Raw genomic sequence first — 17,698 nt, 5'->3', positions numbered from 1 at the left:
ATCTGATCTACGCTGGCTCCCGGTAAAACAAAGAATTGCCCTGAAAACTCTAGCCTTGACTCATAAATGCCTGGACAACCAAGCCCCACCTTATCTCTCTGCTCGTCTTACACTCCACACCTCCTCACGACCTACCAGATCAGCGCAAACGCACAGCCTAATCATGCCCAAATTTAAACTCCAAAAAGCGGGTGGTGTGAGCTTCCCTGTCCTAGCCTCAAAACTTTGGAACACACTGCCCACCTCCATCAGAACTGAGTCTTCGTTCCTAACTTTCAAGAATACTACCAAATCTTGGCTGTTCACGCAGACTCTATAAGTTCCTCCACCAGTTCTGCTACTGTAATATATCTCTTGCCTGTATATATCTCAGAATATTATATGTATGTGTATATTAATGTATGTATGTTGCTTATATTGTAACTTGTTTCTAAGAATATGTGCCCGGTTGCCCATGGGCCTGGCTGCGCTTTACAAATAAAATAAACTTCAAACTGTTTCTGCTGCATTAACTTCGATATTTTACATCTAGTGTTTATGTGCTGCATTCCGCACATCAGATTGTGCGTTGGTTCTGATCACACCGACGCACACATGCTGTGAAGGTTTTGGCTTGGTAATGCTAGGTGGATATTACGGAATTTTAAACTGGAGGTTTTCCAAATGTAATTATCGCATTTAGGGAATTATGTAATACTAGCTGACCCCGGCCACGTGTTACTGTGGCTCAGTATGGTTAAATGGAAAAGAAGGAAAAGAGAAAACACACGTTTCTAATATGTTTAATTTCACAATGCTTGTGGGTATACAATATTTTTTGTTCCATTGTCTGTCCAGATATAGAGATTGGTTTGCCGACTGTAGAACACGCAACATATAATTGTCCATGTGAGAAGCACTCCGTGCCTAGATCTAAACCGCACAATTCTAACGATTGGCCTTGAGCTTTGTTGATGGCGATTGCAAATACAAGTTGGCATGAATTGAGCTGTTACGATTTCTGCGCCAAACAACGTCATTTGGAAGCATGAGTTGTATTTCCTGATGTTAGAAAGGAAATGCTTTGTTTCGGTGGTATATCCGGCAAGCAAAGTTTTTAATGGCTCTGGCGGTTCTCCAAGTTGAGGCAGTTTAATTTTCCTGGCGGCGCAACACATTCCTTTAGCTTCTCCATTAAATTTCAGAGCCTTGAAATAAGGACACACTTCAGTCATGGTGCCGATGAGAACATGCCGGCTCAAACTATAATCATCAGCTGGGTTGTACCGGAATGCAAGGTGATTGTAATCCCGTGATTGCTGAGCACGGAGTCGTGTTTGATGCTGATCTGCTGTTTCTCGTTGACGTCTTTCAGCCACTCTCAGCCTGTCACGTTCATTCTGTTGAGAACAAAGCAGATCTGAAGCTGCAGAACGCGATCGCCGTGCTCGCAACCGTGCATCCAGAAGTCTGGCTGCATGTCGCTCTGCTGCTTCTTTGGCACGTATTTGAGCCATTCTAAATCGGAAACATTGAAATGGAATTGTGAAATATTCAGTATAGTGTGTGTTGCTTTTACGTCCAACAGATGACGCTGTCTTTCAAAAAAAGCATGTTATAAGGTATATAAAAAACACACGCCTATTCGAATGCAACGATGTGGCAAAATAGCAATCGGTGAAGAACTTTCAGAGATTTAAGATTTTGAACAAAAGAACATTTACATTTTTATTTATATAGGTGTGTTTTGAAGTGAGAATTCAGATGTAGAGCTTAACATCAAATTTAGTCGATTACATGCATAGTATGATGCACTGGGTTATGAGTCATTTTAAAAAGTCACATGTCAATAATCCTACCCTGAGTAGAACAACATTGAGTAAGGTCATGAGAGTGTTGCTGCTGAAAGCCAGATGAACACACTCCTAAATAAAAACCACCTTTCAGTGGTGGCAGTAAACTAATATCAATAGTTGCGACAAATATTTGACAAGACAATTCTGTAGGCTGCAATGGGGTTTTAATTAAATTGCAGCGTGTGTTTTCAATGCACATAATCTGGAGCAAAAGATACATCAGCCGGTATACATTTTGAGGTTAAGTAACCAGTCTGTAGGGTACAAATGCTGAATATTTGTGGTATCAATCTATTGCTTCTACGTCCACTGATGTGTCCTTGGGAAGGAGAGTGTTCATCTGGCTTTCAGCAGCAAGACTCTCATGACCTTACTCAATTTTGTTCTACTCACAATATTACCCGCCTGGGCAGAGTAAGGCATTAACCAGGTGCCCTTTTTGATAATTACTCAATGATCCTACCCTGACATCACGGCGTAAGCGGAGTAGGAAGAGTGTTTTAAAAGTGATGTGGGATTGGGGTTTAATTTTCCGTTGTCTAGTTTGGGCCATTGTCATGTCAATGTCGTGTTTAAGTGTTGGGGCCAGTGCCTCATTGCTTTGTTGGCGCTGGGCCTACTCACAGAAATGCAGGTTGAAATGAAATGTTTTCATTTTTGTATTAGGTTTGTTTTGTGTCAGAGGCATGGTATACATATGTATGTTAAAATATCAGATGGAGTAAGGCGCATGCATATAGGATACCAATGCGTCCAGTTGATAAATTAAGGATGTATTCTCTTTTGACTGCCTCTAAATAAGGAATAGAGCAGCAGCAGTAGATTAGGGCAAGAGTTTGAATTGCCCTCCTGATGGACATGAAATGATCAATATTTTGGACTGCCCTTTTTGAAGGAATTGTACATCACGGGAAATGTTTTGGACTGCCCTCCAGAGGGGCATTTAAAGAGGACTTAGTTTGATGCATCTCGGAGAGATGTACAAATGTTGGCCAATGTTTTTTTGATTCCCTTGCATTTATAAAAGTTCATTCGGTTAGATTGTTCATACTACATATTTAGTTCCACAGTACTACCAGGGGCACCCGATCTGTCCAAATTTGTTATATGTTGTAGTTGTGGGGGTGAGTGTGGTAGCTGTGTTGTGCACGCTTGAGAGTTGTGAGTGCATATGGACAAGGTGTGGTGCGCTTGGTGATCATTGCAATGCAGGCTAGGATAGATGTGGTGCGGTGACAATTGCGTGTATAGCGAGTGCTTCTTGGTGGTTCATACTCTTGTTGGGACTTGTGGGGACATGTTGGTTTGGGTGATGATGGGGAGCTTGGGGAGCTGATTGCATTGGTTTGTGTCTGGTATGCGAGTGTGGAAGTTGGTGGATTACATACCCCTTGTGTTGTTGCCTTTGGGTATGGGGTAGCACCACCCTCACTGAGTGTTAGTATGTTGGACATTGGCGACTTCGATGTTCCGCCCAGGCGCTGCATCAACGAGGAGCGTTGCATCCTGGTCCGCTGTTGGGCAATCCATGATCCCCCTCCCCATCTTTGCTCACCTCCTGGAGTGTAGTTTGTCTCCTGTGTGTTCCCTTGTGGGTGTTTGAAGCAAGTCCACGCAGAGCAACAGAGGTTCGAATCCCAGATCCGTGCTTAGAAACCAAACGCAGGTACAGTATTAGGAGTGTGATAAAAAAACAATCAAATAGATATAATGCTAAATCCATCTGGGGGAACCATACCTGCCATAATCCCGGCTACTTGAATTAGTTCAGAGATTAAGCGAGTGCAGTTTGTCAAGTAGCTGCCTGTTCCCCTTTAGCTTTTTTGCTTTCTGCCCTAAAATTGATTTTCAGCCGCTGTCCCCATGTTTCTCATACTGCCAGAATGTACTTACAACCAGGAAGCATTTCATAGCATATGCCTTTTGTATCGTGACTTCCAGATTCTTCGGTCCTCAATTTAGTTGTTGATCAATGGTAACTCCTAAGTACTTGTAGTCAGACTGTCTACGTCTACATCATTCAGCCTCCATTTCCGATATGGAAGTGTTCTGATGTAAGGTGCTGATAATCTTCAAATGTCCATCGGGCAAGTACTATTCCTTTAATTTAACCCACATTTTGCTTCTATTCACTGATCGAAGGGTGCACTGAAGTCTACAAACACTACATGGAGCGATCGATTACATAGTCCCCAGGCGGTCTTGATCAAGGTGACCAAGATCAGTAGGTTATCTGTAGTGGTGTGAGCACTATGGAATCCGGTTTGATTAAAAGGTAATTTTCAGAGCTGGTGGACCCAGTGTTTTAAATCCACCAACAGAACTTGGATGCAGTAGCTTTTAGGCTTATTTCTGGGTCCCATTTTTATACTGGGACAGCTATACTCTTAGTCCATGGTTCTGGCAGAATACCCAATGTACTAATGGTCTGGAAGAACAAACTCCCCAGTCTGCCAGTTTCAGTTTCAGCAAGGTGTTGTAAACACCATCTGGACCAGGAGCTCTTAAGTTCTTACATTTTGATAAGCTCTGAAATGTCCTGTAACGTTTATTTTTTATTTCAATTCACTATCACTATATCCTCCTTGGGTTCTGGGTGAATGCAGCCAATGGTAGTTTTCATGAACCTTTCCCAAGCTTCGTTGGAAGCACCTTCCAAAAGATTTGGATGTCCAGAAGTGCCATTGACCAGCTTCCAGAACCACAGAGCATCATTACGTTTATTTGTCTGCACTAGAGTACCTGTTCATGTTTATAGGCACTTAGCCAGCATCTATATTCAGCTTTTATATTTTTACATTTAGTGACCAGTGTGCAGACTTTGGGATAATTCATTCTGGGCCGATTTGCGCAAGTCAGACAGGCCCATATCTGTATGGTGTGCGCTTCAGAAAAAATCCTGAAATTCAGCTGTTGGAAAAGACTTGGGGTTAGCCGTGTTTTAGGCTTTCCCCTTGGCGCCCAGGTAGCTGCACCCACACATGTGAGGTACTGATTTTGTCAGGACACCTGTGGGAATGCGGGGAGGTTTGACATTTGTTGTGTTTGCGTGGTTTTCATAACGTTTTGACCCATTTGCTGGTGCCCTTCGTCAAACAACCCTTTCATTTCCCAAAAGTGCCCTACATTTAGTCGCTGCTTTAGGCACCATACACTTTTGTAAGCTGCACAAGTCATCTACCCTTGAAAAGTTCTGCCTGTGCACTTTCAAAAAAATGTATGCTTGCCGTTCCTCACCACATTGGTTTTCCTGATTTACACATGCTAATTACGTCTGTTCAGGCCGTAAGCATAAAAACTCTGTGTACCATGGCTCAGTTTTTGGCTTGTGGTATTGCTTGTTTTGTGAAACACTACAAAAAATGTGTGATTTCCTAACTGCAAGAGTCGGGGGAATGTAGCGGAGCATTGTTTTTCTCAAAATTCATAGAAGCCATTGCCGTACCAAGCCTTTTTCCCCCCCACGTAGTTGTTGCCTGACCTTCGCAAATCACCCCTTCCTAAACTTGGAATTTTGTCTACTTTTCAGAAATGTATGCCTTTCTGTGCGCCAATCCGGCTTTCCTACCCTATTCTTACATTCCGTCCACACATGTCCAATTGGCAAAAATGGCCAAAATTGCCTACCTCTCACTAAACGGTTGATAACCACATCGAAATAATTTTTTTTTCGTTTCCACCCAACCTCTTCTTGAAAGGCAGGAAATTGGGGAATTCAGCACAGCAAACCATTTGTTCGTAGCTCTTACAAGGAAAAAACCACAGGCTTCTTTGTATATCATTTTATTGGCATTTTATGAAAAAACCCAACATTTTCACACTTTTTGGTTATTTTCTCTCACCCCCCTACAGCAACCTAGGATTCCTGGGTGGCGTTACAACTTCCTACATGTGGGAAAAAAGGGGACAAATTTGGCGGCGATCTCTCATGTAACAAAAAAGTTACAAGGCATTGAATGGCGACATACCAAAATCACCAAAAAAGGCCTTGTCACTGGGGGGCAAAACCCATGTCACTTAAAGGGTTATGGTCTGCACATCCTGAATTCTTATTTTGTCAGCAATACAACATGCGTCATTGGTAAGTACAGGTTTGATGCATAGGTGTTTGGTACTGGCGTTTAACACTTGAGTATGTTGCTTAAGTTCTTTATAAGTACTTTCGTCAAGCTTAATCAACAAAGTTAGCAGGAAGTCGAGTGCTTGTAATTTTAAGGTAGAGGAAAATTAATTCTGCAGTGATTAACTGTATGAGGTGGGGGAGAATTTGGTACTGCATTAGCCAGATTCAGTGCGGCTGTGTTTTTTCCCCCAACTTCTGCTTGCACAACCTCTTCAAGTCCGGCTATCTCTTGTTCACCTTGAGAGGTCCAATTTAAAACATCTTGTGGAATTTCCCCTAAATTAGAATTCATGATAGTGGAATTTAGTAGAGGAAGAACAGGGGTGCTAAAAAGACTTTTTCGCAAGAGCTCATATTTATCCATATACACCTGTAGTTCGACACCTAGCCACGTTTTACCTTTTTTTTCTCATACAAGTCGCCAGCTGGCCTCTCAACATTAGCATTGACATCACTGAGTGCTCCTGTACTTGACCCAGGTAGGCATTCTCTTTGTGCTCATTTTGGTTCCCAAGCATGCTATCGAGGATCTTCATTGGTCATTTAGGATAGTACTAGATGTGTTGTTCTAACCCGGAAAGTCATTTGTAATATTACTGCAAGTTAGAGATTCCAATTCCCACCCTGTGCCTGATTGGGTCTTTTTAGGAATGGGTTTAGTTTTACACAAATCATAGGCATGAGCAGGCCTCATTTCTGGGCTTGTGGCATGTGGTCGCTCAATTACCCCGAAGGATGATTCTTCCACAAACTCCACACATGCTTCAACAGTCTCCAAGGACGTTTCAAACACTGATGGTTCCATACAGACAGTCCCCAGGATACGGTGATGCGTTTCAGCACTAATGTTCCCCTTTTAGCCTGAAGCAGACAGCTCAAAGGGCAGATCCCAACAGTTGCCATTGCCACTGGCGAGTTCGTTTTTGTAGTCCAGATAGGAAACGCACTTCAAATTATTTCCAAGCATGGGAAAAACAGTGACCAGCACTGCTTCAGCGCTAAGGTTCTCCTTTTAGCGTGGAGCAGACGGTTCAAAAGGAGACATACCAATAGTCCAATTGTCAAATATATATTACATTTAGAAAGACTTGGGAACAATCGTTGATAAGTGACATGAATTGAAGGTATGAACTGCTAAAAAGACTGTCCAGAACAAAGTGACTTATAAAGCCATGTATAACTGGCAATATACCCCATAACGAACTATACACATTATATCTGACGAGATACAGAGAATGCTGAGTAAAAGCCGTTAAAGCAGGGCAGTTCAAGTACAGTATCTCTGCTCTAAACATGGATTATAATGGCAAGACCCCTTGATAAATAAAACTGATATTTAGGATGCAGGAAATGCAAAATTATTTTGGGAACACAGGAGAAAACCCTGAAAGCAAGACAAACCAAGGCAGAAAGCTCAACCTGTGACAACCTCGTGGTGGCACAAAAACAGAAATTGAACAATGTAGCTTGAACGTCTAGGGTATAATATAAAACAAATAACATTCCGATTTTTCTATAGATAACTAGTTCTCTTTATGGACATGTTAGTTTTTTGGCGTTATGGTTTTTTACCTAATGAGGTTACCAAGTCAACACTTGACAATTTTTATTTTCTTTTTTTCCCCCCATTTCAGTTAAGTTTGCTGTAGTCCAGGATGCTGCAGGCCTGTCGGCTTGTAGCTGGCTTGAGAGCGGATTAGATTAATGGAAATATGAAACAGCAAGCCTGTCACGGCATTGTATTAGTGAACTGATAGGGATGAGCGAGGGAAAAACACTACAAGGGATGCAAAAGGATATAAAAATGGGATTGGTGAATCTGATGGCAGGCAAAATTTAATTAAAACATTATGTGAACACCTGACTTCCAACTACAAAAATGTTTCCAAACAGGTTCCAAACAGAAAAAAAATATTAAACTCCTTGATGTTGGCAGCAATAGAGGGGATTTGGCATATTTTTTTATAGATTCTGCTTAAGACGGATTGGAAAATACTCTGGGGATGGTTGGACGGAAGCATAGCCACTGGCTCTCCTAGACTCTCCTAAATTTTGAACTTACTGCCTGCTCCTGAATACGGGCATGGTCACACCCTGCTCTCAAGATCGCTTCTTGAGGTCTGCACTTTACAGCTAACTTAACAGTGCTTAGCACGGGTAGTTTTCCCTTGTCTAAGTGCTTTACGTTTTTTTTGCATAGATTAGGTACCGCCTCCCGCCCCATTGCCGGTCAGACCGGGACTACTGCCCTCTGCATAAGGACGACGCAAACTCTGCTTGTTGCACTCTTTTGAAATATTCTTGATACCAGCATTCACAGATCAGACAATCTAAATGTCTAACCAAGTAGATAACAAACTCACATCTCCCCAATATCTGCCTTGCACGGAAGGACTCTAAAATGTCTGCAGGGCGACCGACCCAGCTTCCAAAACACAAAAAAACTAGATTTTAAAATGAGTGTCATTAAATTATTTATCACCTATACAATGAAAAGAACAGTACAGTGAACTTGTCAATGGTAGAACTTAATATTAACTATTTTAAAAAAATTGCACCCCTCAATATGAAATAGTTCGTTATTTACCTTTCTTGGTGCAGTTTCTTGCAGAAGCCTCACCAACGTAACCTTCTATACACAACTCACATTTAAGACCTGTAGTATTATTAATGCAGTTTAAGCAAGCGCCTGTGGCCGAGTCACATATTCTTGGTGTTTTCAACGGGTCCACATTGCCATTACAGTCACACTTTATGCAGATGGTGTCACGCATGTAATATCCATTATCACATTCTTTGCAATGCGGCCCAACATATCCTGGATTGCACTGATCACAAATTACTGCATCAGAGTCTGAAAGGGAACAAAAGCAAACAAATGATGAGTACCAAAGTGAGCAAGTAGTACTCACTTCATCGTGGCATACATTTGTATTTTCAGTGCCTACCAAATAGAGCTAAGAGCAAATATTGAATAGAAAGGATAATTAACTAGCAATTAACTTGTGCTTGCAATTTTCAACCAGATTGTCGACGTTAATCAATGGAAACATCAATCCTTGAAGCAGAACACAATGTAACGAGATGGTCTGAAAATAGGACAAGCAGCCTCTCGCTGAGTTGTTCGAGCAGAACAGGATGTACAAATTGCTTTTATTTGCGTATAGGCTTGATTCCGTTTTCAACCAGAGAGTAACAAGACAAACAATGCAAACGAATAAGTCTGGCACATTTATACTGTGCAAGTTGAAAAAGAATATGTGCAAAGTGGTAGGCGGATTCGGTTCTGCAGTATTTCCAAACATGAGGTATTTGGAACCCAAAAGGATGGACTGTTTAGAGCCTCAAAACATGAGGGATATCTTGGCGGGGTACATGATGTACCTCAAAGGATACCAATTGAGAACATGTGCAGCTCTAATGAAATTGTACTTCAAACGAGTGGCATTGAAGATTACAAAATGGGGCACTGCTGGGTATAAAGCAGTCCCTTTTTTCAGCTTAGGTTAGGAACGTTTTCGGGTTTACCGAGTCCTTCATTCTGTGTTTCAAATAATAGGGGATATATTCTATGTTCTGTAATTAGGATTTGCTCTGCTTCTATTTTCATTGTCTCCAATTGCTCTGACGGATTGGTGGGTTTGATTAGTCGTGTTGAGAGGCAAACACAAGATTGCAGTGCTTTGTGTTGAGACTGCACAACAGAAGTACACGCAGCTCTGCATGCTTGCAAGCCTTTCAAAGCGTGAAATGTAGGAGGCATTAAATGCACGTACCTTGTGCTTATAGAGTGGGCATATGTTTGCCTGGGGCGCAGTATGTCAATAGGGGTTAAAGGTGTACGTTTGAGATGCTCAAAGTCAGGGGAGAGGGTCGCTTTGAAAAGCAGTGTGCAAGTGGCTCGTTTGCATTTGTACGGGGCAGGGCTGTCACAGGGTGAGGTGAGGCCCGGGGCAAAACATTTGTTGAGACCCCTTCATTTTTTGCACTTGGCCAGTGGCATCTTATGTAAGTGAAGCGAGAAATCTCTACTTGTGTTTATTTATGGAAGAACTCGAATATGGTTTATTTTTATGTCTGCAAATCAACTAAAGCAAAGCCATGTTTCTAAGCTAAAGAAAGGTTTATTCCAGACTTGGCATTGTATCATCCGCATTAAATATAGATTTGCATGCATTTTATTTTTTTAAAGGGACTTTCTGAAGTAACTTGAAGTAAAACTCAATATATCTGTTGTATCTAAATATACCTGAAGTGCACGTGGGTTAATGCAGCCATGTTTATTCAGGCCTGCAATACGCCTAGCAGGGGAGTTGTGAAAAGGTTGCATTTGGGAGAGACCTGAAAAGGGGAGCCCTAAATACAGAGCATTGTCATAGTCAAGACGCACGTGTCACAGCAAAGCATTTGGCCCTGTTAAAAGTACTGAATGCATTATCTTCAAGTGCTTATTAGAAATAAATATCTATATCAACTAAATCTGTGAAGATGTGCTCAGTTGCTTAAATTGTCCACATCCTGGTTTCACCATTTAACCAAAGTGTGTGATCCTGGGAAGATCATTTAATCACACTGTCTTATCTGCAGCTCTGTGATTCACTTCAGAGTTTATGTTAATATATCAATCTGTTATTTAAATAAAACCTGACTATAGAGTTGCTCCATATATAACAGATACAACGTTCGCAAATACTACAAGCCAACTGTTTGCTAGTTTAATGGTTTACATCACATGGCAGGGACCGAAGTGTGCAGGCCAGCGTTCTCACGTTTTGGTAAAGCAAATCAAAAATGTATACCGCTCCTAACATGTTGACTGGAAGCACAATTAAGTCTTATTTTATCATTTATTATTTCAGCCCGAACTGCTAGGCCCCCCAACGAAGCCATTAAACGTTTTTTGCGCTTCATTGGGTGCAATCATTTAGGTGTAGCTGGGGTCTCTGGGCCTGACATGTTTTAACCATCTGTAAGGGTCTGAAAGATGTGCACTTAAAGTTCCTGGGGAAACCTGTACATAATCTGCATGCTATTAAAACTGAGCTATTTTCGGCTCAATGTCTCACTGGCACCCAAATGCCATTAACTAGCGCTATTATTAAACTGTGGATGGAAATTGAAAAGCTGCTTAATGGAATTTATGTTTGCTAATTTGCACAGTCAGAATTGTGAAATAATGTATTTAGATATGAATGTGTATGATAATTTGCATTGTTGAATAAAATAAGGTTTTTATTTTTAGGGTGCCACCGAGGGTCAAGCCCTCCCCATCGAGGACAGACGGTGGCACCGGGGGCCCAGCACCTAAAGATGGTTAGAAGATGCCAAGGAACGGTCGGTACCTGATGAAGGGTACCACCAAGGAGTGAACGCCTGATTAAGGATAGACTGTGCCCTCTCCTTCTCCTTCGAGAGCTGCGGCTGCCCACAGCCTCTGAAGAGTTGGGCGAGGCACGCACACAAACAACTTCTGAATATTCCATTCACAGAGAACGTAGACACCCGAGGACGACAGCATCTATAAATAGCACATGATCGCACATTGCATTTCATGTATGTTTAACCCATCTATATGTATGTTTAACCCATCTACACATAACATGTTCCCAGCCAGTGCAGCGCATGTCGTGGAGATCCACACTCTTAAATATCATGGGCACAGGGGCTGAAGGGCTGACAACTAAAGCCCCTTAACAAAACCTTACATGCTGCACATCGCTGGGCTCAAATAACAGCGTGCACGCCTGCGACTACCGCCCTCTCCTTCTGGGTGTTCTACCGGCTGCATTGTATGTGCTGCACTGTTGCATTGTGCACGTTCCCACTTTGTGGCTGGCGGTCACAGTTGTACAAAACCTACAGGCCTTTGCTAGGTTTATTTATTCTTGCACTCAAGCAGTTCAACTCAGATTACCACTGGCGGGAATAACAAAGTTAGTCACTGTAGTGACCATCTTACTCCTAGTCCATAGTCCCCTTTCCTCCATACTTTTGGGACATTCTGTCCATTGGGACGGGACCAGAGCACTTTTGTAAAAAAGCATCAAATTGAAAAAAAATGTGTCCTTCTCTTTTTACGCGGGGTACCGCACTTGGGCGTAAACCCGCCCTCCTGAGCTCTGCCCCACGCATCGTCTGAGACCTTTAAGCAATAATAGAGGATACTTATTAGAGGGGACGGCGGGCCGGCTTATTGAGGAAAGGGGACCATGGACTAGGAGTAATATAGTCACTACAGTGAGTGACTTTGTTATACTCCTACGTCCCGTCCCCTTTCCTCCATACTTTTGGGCGATTACCAAGCACTCCTCACAGAAAATACTGGTGGATGGAACCTCCTTACTGAAAAAGGTTTTTAAGAACAGCCTGGCCGAATTGAGCATTAGCTCTGGAGCTCAGGTCTAAGCAGTAATGTTTGCCCAAAGCTGATGGGAAAGCCCACGTAGCTGCTTTGGCAACGGTTTGATGTGCTTACAGAGTGACCAATAGATAGGAGGCAATGAGGGGAAAGCATAAGCTTTCATGTTGACCAACAAGCTGCAAAGAGGACCACCTCTGGCGCGCCCCATTGCTTTAAAAGTTGGAGATGATATTGCTGTTCATCTCACACTCATAACCGATGCCGACTGGCGACTGAATTAATCTGGGGTCACATTGAGGTGACCAAGGATGTGTGGAGCCTGGAGCCAAACAATATACTGGATGGCCCAGCCCAAATTTGTATGGCAATATCCAGAAGGAGAGGAGAGTCCGTGTCGCCCTGCTTGTTGATGTAAAACCTCGCTTTAAGAGGGGTATTCAAAATGTCTGCCGTGGCCCGCAGAGGTTCGGCCGCCATTATCACACACCAGGGGCAAACTGCGTCACAGGAACAAGTGGAGCAAGACCGTATGAGGCAGCAGAGCCCACGCACGCCAGTCGAAAGAAGGGTGGAATGGATTACTATTGCCGAAAGAAATGCTCCCATCACCAGACGTTGCGAACGTAGGTGTAAGGGAGGTATCCAAAATGGCTGCTGTAGGCCATGCAGGTTGGGCTGCCATTTTGTCACCACCTGAAGAGAACTGGGTCACATGCATAGCTGAGGTAATTACCTCCTTAAGAGAGTCAGGGGACTTAAGTAACACTTTAGCCTTACAAGGATCCTCGGCAGAGCCGGTACTGGGTGGTCTCGGATGTTTAGTCGACATGTTCGAACCAGTCTCAAAATTAACCTCCGGTACCAAAGGGAATGCAGTCCGTGACCCCCATCTTTGCCCCCTCGACAGAACCGGTACCACCACAACCCAGAGCGTGGGACGGTTGAGAACAACACCTTACCGACAAGACCCTCTGAGAAGGCCTCTCAGATCTGTCGATATAGACATTGGCCTCCACAAGAGGAACCTCAGGTTTCAACCTGGTATGTAAAGCTCCCTTAAAAGGTGCCTCGAGTCGGGACTCAGTACACACTTTAGCCTCCACAAGAGGAACCTCAGGTTTCAACCAGGTTACAGCGGGGACAGCTCCAGAAACAGACCTCAGGGTAAACCCTGGTATCCCAGCACCCAGCCGAACTGGGCTTAACTAGCAGAGTGGTGGTGAACCTCGGAACAATGTCCGGTACTGGCAGGTCCGTCAGAACCTTCTGAGGAATCTCCGGTACACTGGTTAGGCCCAAGGTCATGCACCAAAAACTGTACACCCTCCCCAGAATCATCTGAGCGATAAGCAATACTACGGGTGTATCCATTGCTGTGATGGTTGTGGCCGGGGCCTAGAGTTGTGGGAGTATGACGTACGGCCTACGGCCTGCAGCCATGCACCCAAAACTTTACGTCCTGGCCACAACCAATGCACTATATAAAAACCATGGTGCCTTATAACTTCATTAAAACTTTAGAAAAATACCTACAAGTAGGAAGAATTCCGAGAGGGCTTAGAATATGTATCTTCCTTTCATTTGAAGAAGATGACAGACAGTCTAAAAGATTCGGAGGATTTACTAACAAATACATCCAAAGAAATGATACATAAACTCATTATAAATGCAAAGAAAACTCAAGGAGATAGCAATCAACAAAGAACACATTGAAGCATTAAATATCCCAGAAAAAAACCTTCAAGAATTAGGAGATACTCGATAAAATCATAGACAAACATATGGAAGCAACCAAGTTGAAAAAACAAAAGGCAATTGATAAGAGACGAAACAGATTACAAGTTTAAGAGGGTCTACACATTTCAGAAACCACAAGTAAAATTACTGCAAAGACCTACTTCAAACAAACCCAGAAAAGCAACTTTTCAACCAACACCTCTATCATCAGATACAGATTCAATCAGCGACACAGACTTAGATCCAACACAACAACAACCCCAGAATCTCGTTCAACCTCACCATCGACAACTTTTTTAGAAGAATACCAGCAATACAAAAAGATGAGAAGCTACCCGAGGTGGGCAAAGTTACCCAACAGACAACCAAATACCGGCGGAGGGGGCCAAGGGGATGGAGATCATATGTTCAGAAGAAGCGAATCAGACAACACCGAGGGAATGTTAACAAGATCCAAAAATTCACAACTCCAGAGGAAAACATAACTGTGAACCTGACAAATACAGATCTCTCACCTGAGTTAGTTAAAGCACTAAACAAAGGACTTTCATTCTGTCCATCTAGCAATTGGGACTACTTTGACATAAACCAGGATCTTTTCCTTTTTTGTAGAAAGTTGAAACTAAAGTTACACTTTCTTAACTGCACAGATAAAAAACTAAAACGGACAACACAACCGATAATAGAACTTTCAGTGGACCATGGTCTCAAAACTGTAGAGCTTCTAAACCTACCGGAACCAGAAGACATACATACGGTACAATCATTTTCAGAAGAACAGAACATAATCTTAGGATTATCAGCTAATACCCATTTGAAACCTCGATCCACCTTCGTTCCGCAACTTCCGGAAGGAAATGTAGTAGACATTCTATAAAGCGGTACAAAGAGATCTCAGACAAATATATTTGAAAAATAGTCCACCGAAAATAAGATACAATCTAACCCGAACAGAAAAAGAGGCCATTGACAATCTCAAAAACAACCCAGATATAACAGTCAAAATGGCAGACAAGGGTGGCAACATTGTCCTACTCAAAACTACGGACTATATAACAATAGCTAATCAACACTTGAGTAACACACAATGCTACACAAAACTCAATACCAACCCTATTCAGAAACTGAAAGAAGATTGGCAACTTATGAGTGAACACTGGAATAACATTGGACTGTTAACAGATGAAGAATACCAATATATGAATCCATCACATCCTGTTATGCCTACTATTTATTTCACGCCAAATATACACAAGGAATTTGAAGGACTACCACAATGTAGACCCATTATTAACAGCATAGGGTCACTAACCGAGAGGATTTCAGAATATATAGACTATCAATTACAACCTTTGGCAGCAGGACTCACATCATATATAAAAGATACCAAACACAATACAACAATTTGAAAACAGACTGGTAACCAAACTTCTGGTTAGTAACATTGGACGTATCAAGTCTCTATACTAGCATTCTCCATGAAAAAGGCCTACAAACGACAGAATATTTCTTAAAAACAAGATCAATATCATTTTTGGAACAAAATCAAATGCTCTTAGAGATGCTAGACTTTACACTTCGAAACAATATTTTCTCTTTCAACAAGGAAATATTCAAACAAATCCAAGGTACAGCGATGGGGGCAAAAAATGCCCCATCCTATGCGAACCTATATATGGGGCATTTCGAAACAGAACATGCTTGGACCCATCCATTTTTCAACACAACTAACCAAGTCACATACTGGGGCAGGTACATTGACAATATTATCATGATATGGAATGGAACAGAAGAACAAGTTACTTCTTACCTTGTAACATTCTTTCGATGGGATGTTCCTCCGACGTATTCCTCATCTTTGATGATTCGTCTCCAGCTTGCTGGCCTCGGAAATGTTTTCTCTGTAGAGGACGCTGCGCGTTGACGTCCGCCTAGTCGATGTCCCTCGACAGCCACGGTATCGGCGCCGACGTCACCATGCCCATAAATAGCCACGCGCGGCATCTGTTGCTCAGTTCCGTTTTGTAGCATAAGATAAGGCATGCCTGAGTTGGTTATTGACCTTGAAGGAGCATAAGCTGGAACCACAAGGGAAGTATTACTGCGGGGATGGATGGGAGGGGCGATAAGGAATACGTTGGAGGAACATCCCATCGAAAGAACGTTACAAGGTAAGAAGTAACTTGTTCTTCGAAGGGATTGTGTCCTCCAACGTATTCCTTATCTTTGATAGATTCCCATAGCAGTGGCATGTAATTGGAGGTGGGATTAATAATGTCATGTATCCCTTTTAGGAAGGAAACCGAATGTAATACAGCTTTGCCAAATCTGGTCTCTTGACTAGTGGAGGACTCCAGGTTGTAAAATTTTGTGAATGTATGTGCGGACGACCATTTGGCAGCCGCACATATGTCTCGGACCGGTACCCCTCTTTGGAGGGCCGAAGAGGCTGCAATACCCCTGGTTGAATGAGCCCTAAGATTTTGGGGTGGCTTTTTCCCTGCCAGTTTGTAACATTCCAGAATGGCCAAAATAATCCACCTGGAAATGGTCTGTTTTGTTATGGGTAGTCCCAACTTGTGACCTGAGTATCCTACAAACAGTTGGTCTGCTTGCCTAATCCTAGCCAGTCTGCTGATGTAAAAGCTCAGAGCTCGCCTTGGGTCCAGCCTATGTAGCCTTTCTTCCTCTTTCCCCGGATGGGGAGGAGGGTACAACGAAGGTAAGGTCATTTTCTGAGTGATATGAAATTCAGAAACCACCTTTGGGAGGAAATTAGGCTTCAACTGTAGGACAACTTTGTCCTTATGGAAAATTGTATGGTGGGGGTTCACAAGAGAGAGCTTGTAATTCGCTCACCCTCCTAGCAGATGTTAGTGGTACCAATAGGACAGTTTTAAGAGTGAGAAATCTCAGTGAACAAGAATGGAGTGGTTCGAATGGAGTACCCATTAGGACATTTAAGACTAAATTTAAGTCCCATAAGGGAACTTGGAATGGTCTTGGATGATAAACATTAGTTAATCCCTTGAGAAATTGTATTACTAGAGGTAGTTTGAAATACGATGGTTCCTCCGCAGTGCGCTTGGAAGCGCTGCGAGATAGCCTTTTACAGTGCCAACTTGAAGGCCTGAGTTTGCCAAGTAGAGTAGAAACGATAACACTGTTGGTGTACCACATGAAAAAGGGTCGATATTCCCTTCTCTGCACCAGCTGCAAAACTTGTTCCAACGGTAGCGATATAAAGACTTTGTTGCTGGCCTTCTGGCGGAAAGCAACACCTCCACAACGTCATCAGGGAGGTCCCAATCCTTGTACCTCACCCTTTCAGAAGCCAAGCGTGAAGGTTGAGGGTTCCAATGTCTGGATGGAGAACCTGACCTCCCTTCTGTGAGAGAAGATTCTCTTTGAGTGGAAGACGTATTGGAGGACAGATGGACATATCTAGAAGGTCCGAGTACCACGTTCTCCTGGCCCAGTCCGGGACAATTAGGATCATGGTTTTCCGGAATCTTCTCAACCTCCTGATCATTTGAGGAATAACAGGGACTGGTGGACACACGTAAAGGAGTGGGAACTCCCAGTGTCATGATGCCTACCCCCGGAGCACCAGGCCAGGCCCAGCACCCCCGGGAGCAGGCA

At 42.9% G+C, this 17,698-nt stretch overlaps 1 protein-coding gene across 1 annotated transcript in view; it reads right to left on the bottom strand.

The window, feature by feature from the left end:
* Positions 1-17,698, bottom strand: part of MEGF9 (multiple EGF like domains 9) — a 363,416-nt gene that overhangs the window by 80,844 nt on the left and 264,874 nt on the right. The window contains exon 5 of the mRNA XM_069609886.1: positions 8,546-8,812. Within this exon, the coding sequence (XP_069465987.1) occupies positions 8,546-8,812 (267 nt within the window). The remainder of the gene's footprint in view (positions 1-8,545; positions 8,813-17,698) is intronic.

This window comes from Ambystoma mexicanum, chromosome 8 (assembly GCF_040938575.1).
Source record: "Ambystoma mexicanum isolate Mex_15411 chromosome 8, UKY_AmexF1_1, whole genome shotgun sequence".
In the NCBI taxonomy this organism is placed as follows: Eukaryota; Metazoa; Chordata; class Amphibia; order Caudata; family Ambystomatidae; genus Ambystoma; species Ambystoma mexicanum.
Note: the sequence above shows the minus strand (reverse complement) of the source record. Positions and strands in the feature narration are given on the sequence as shown.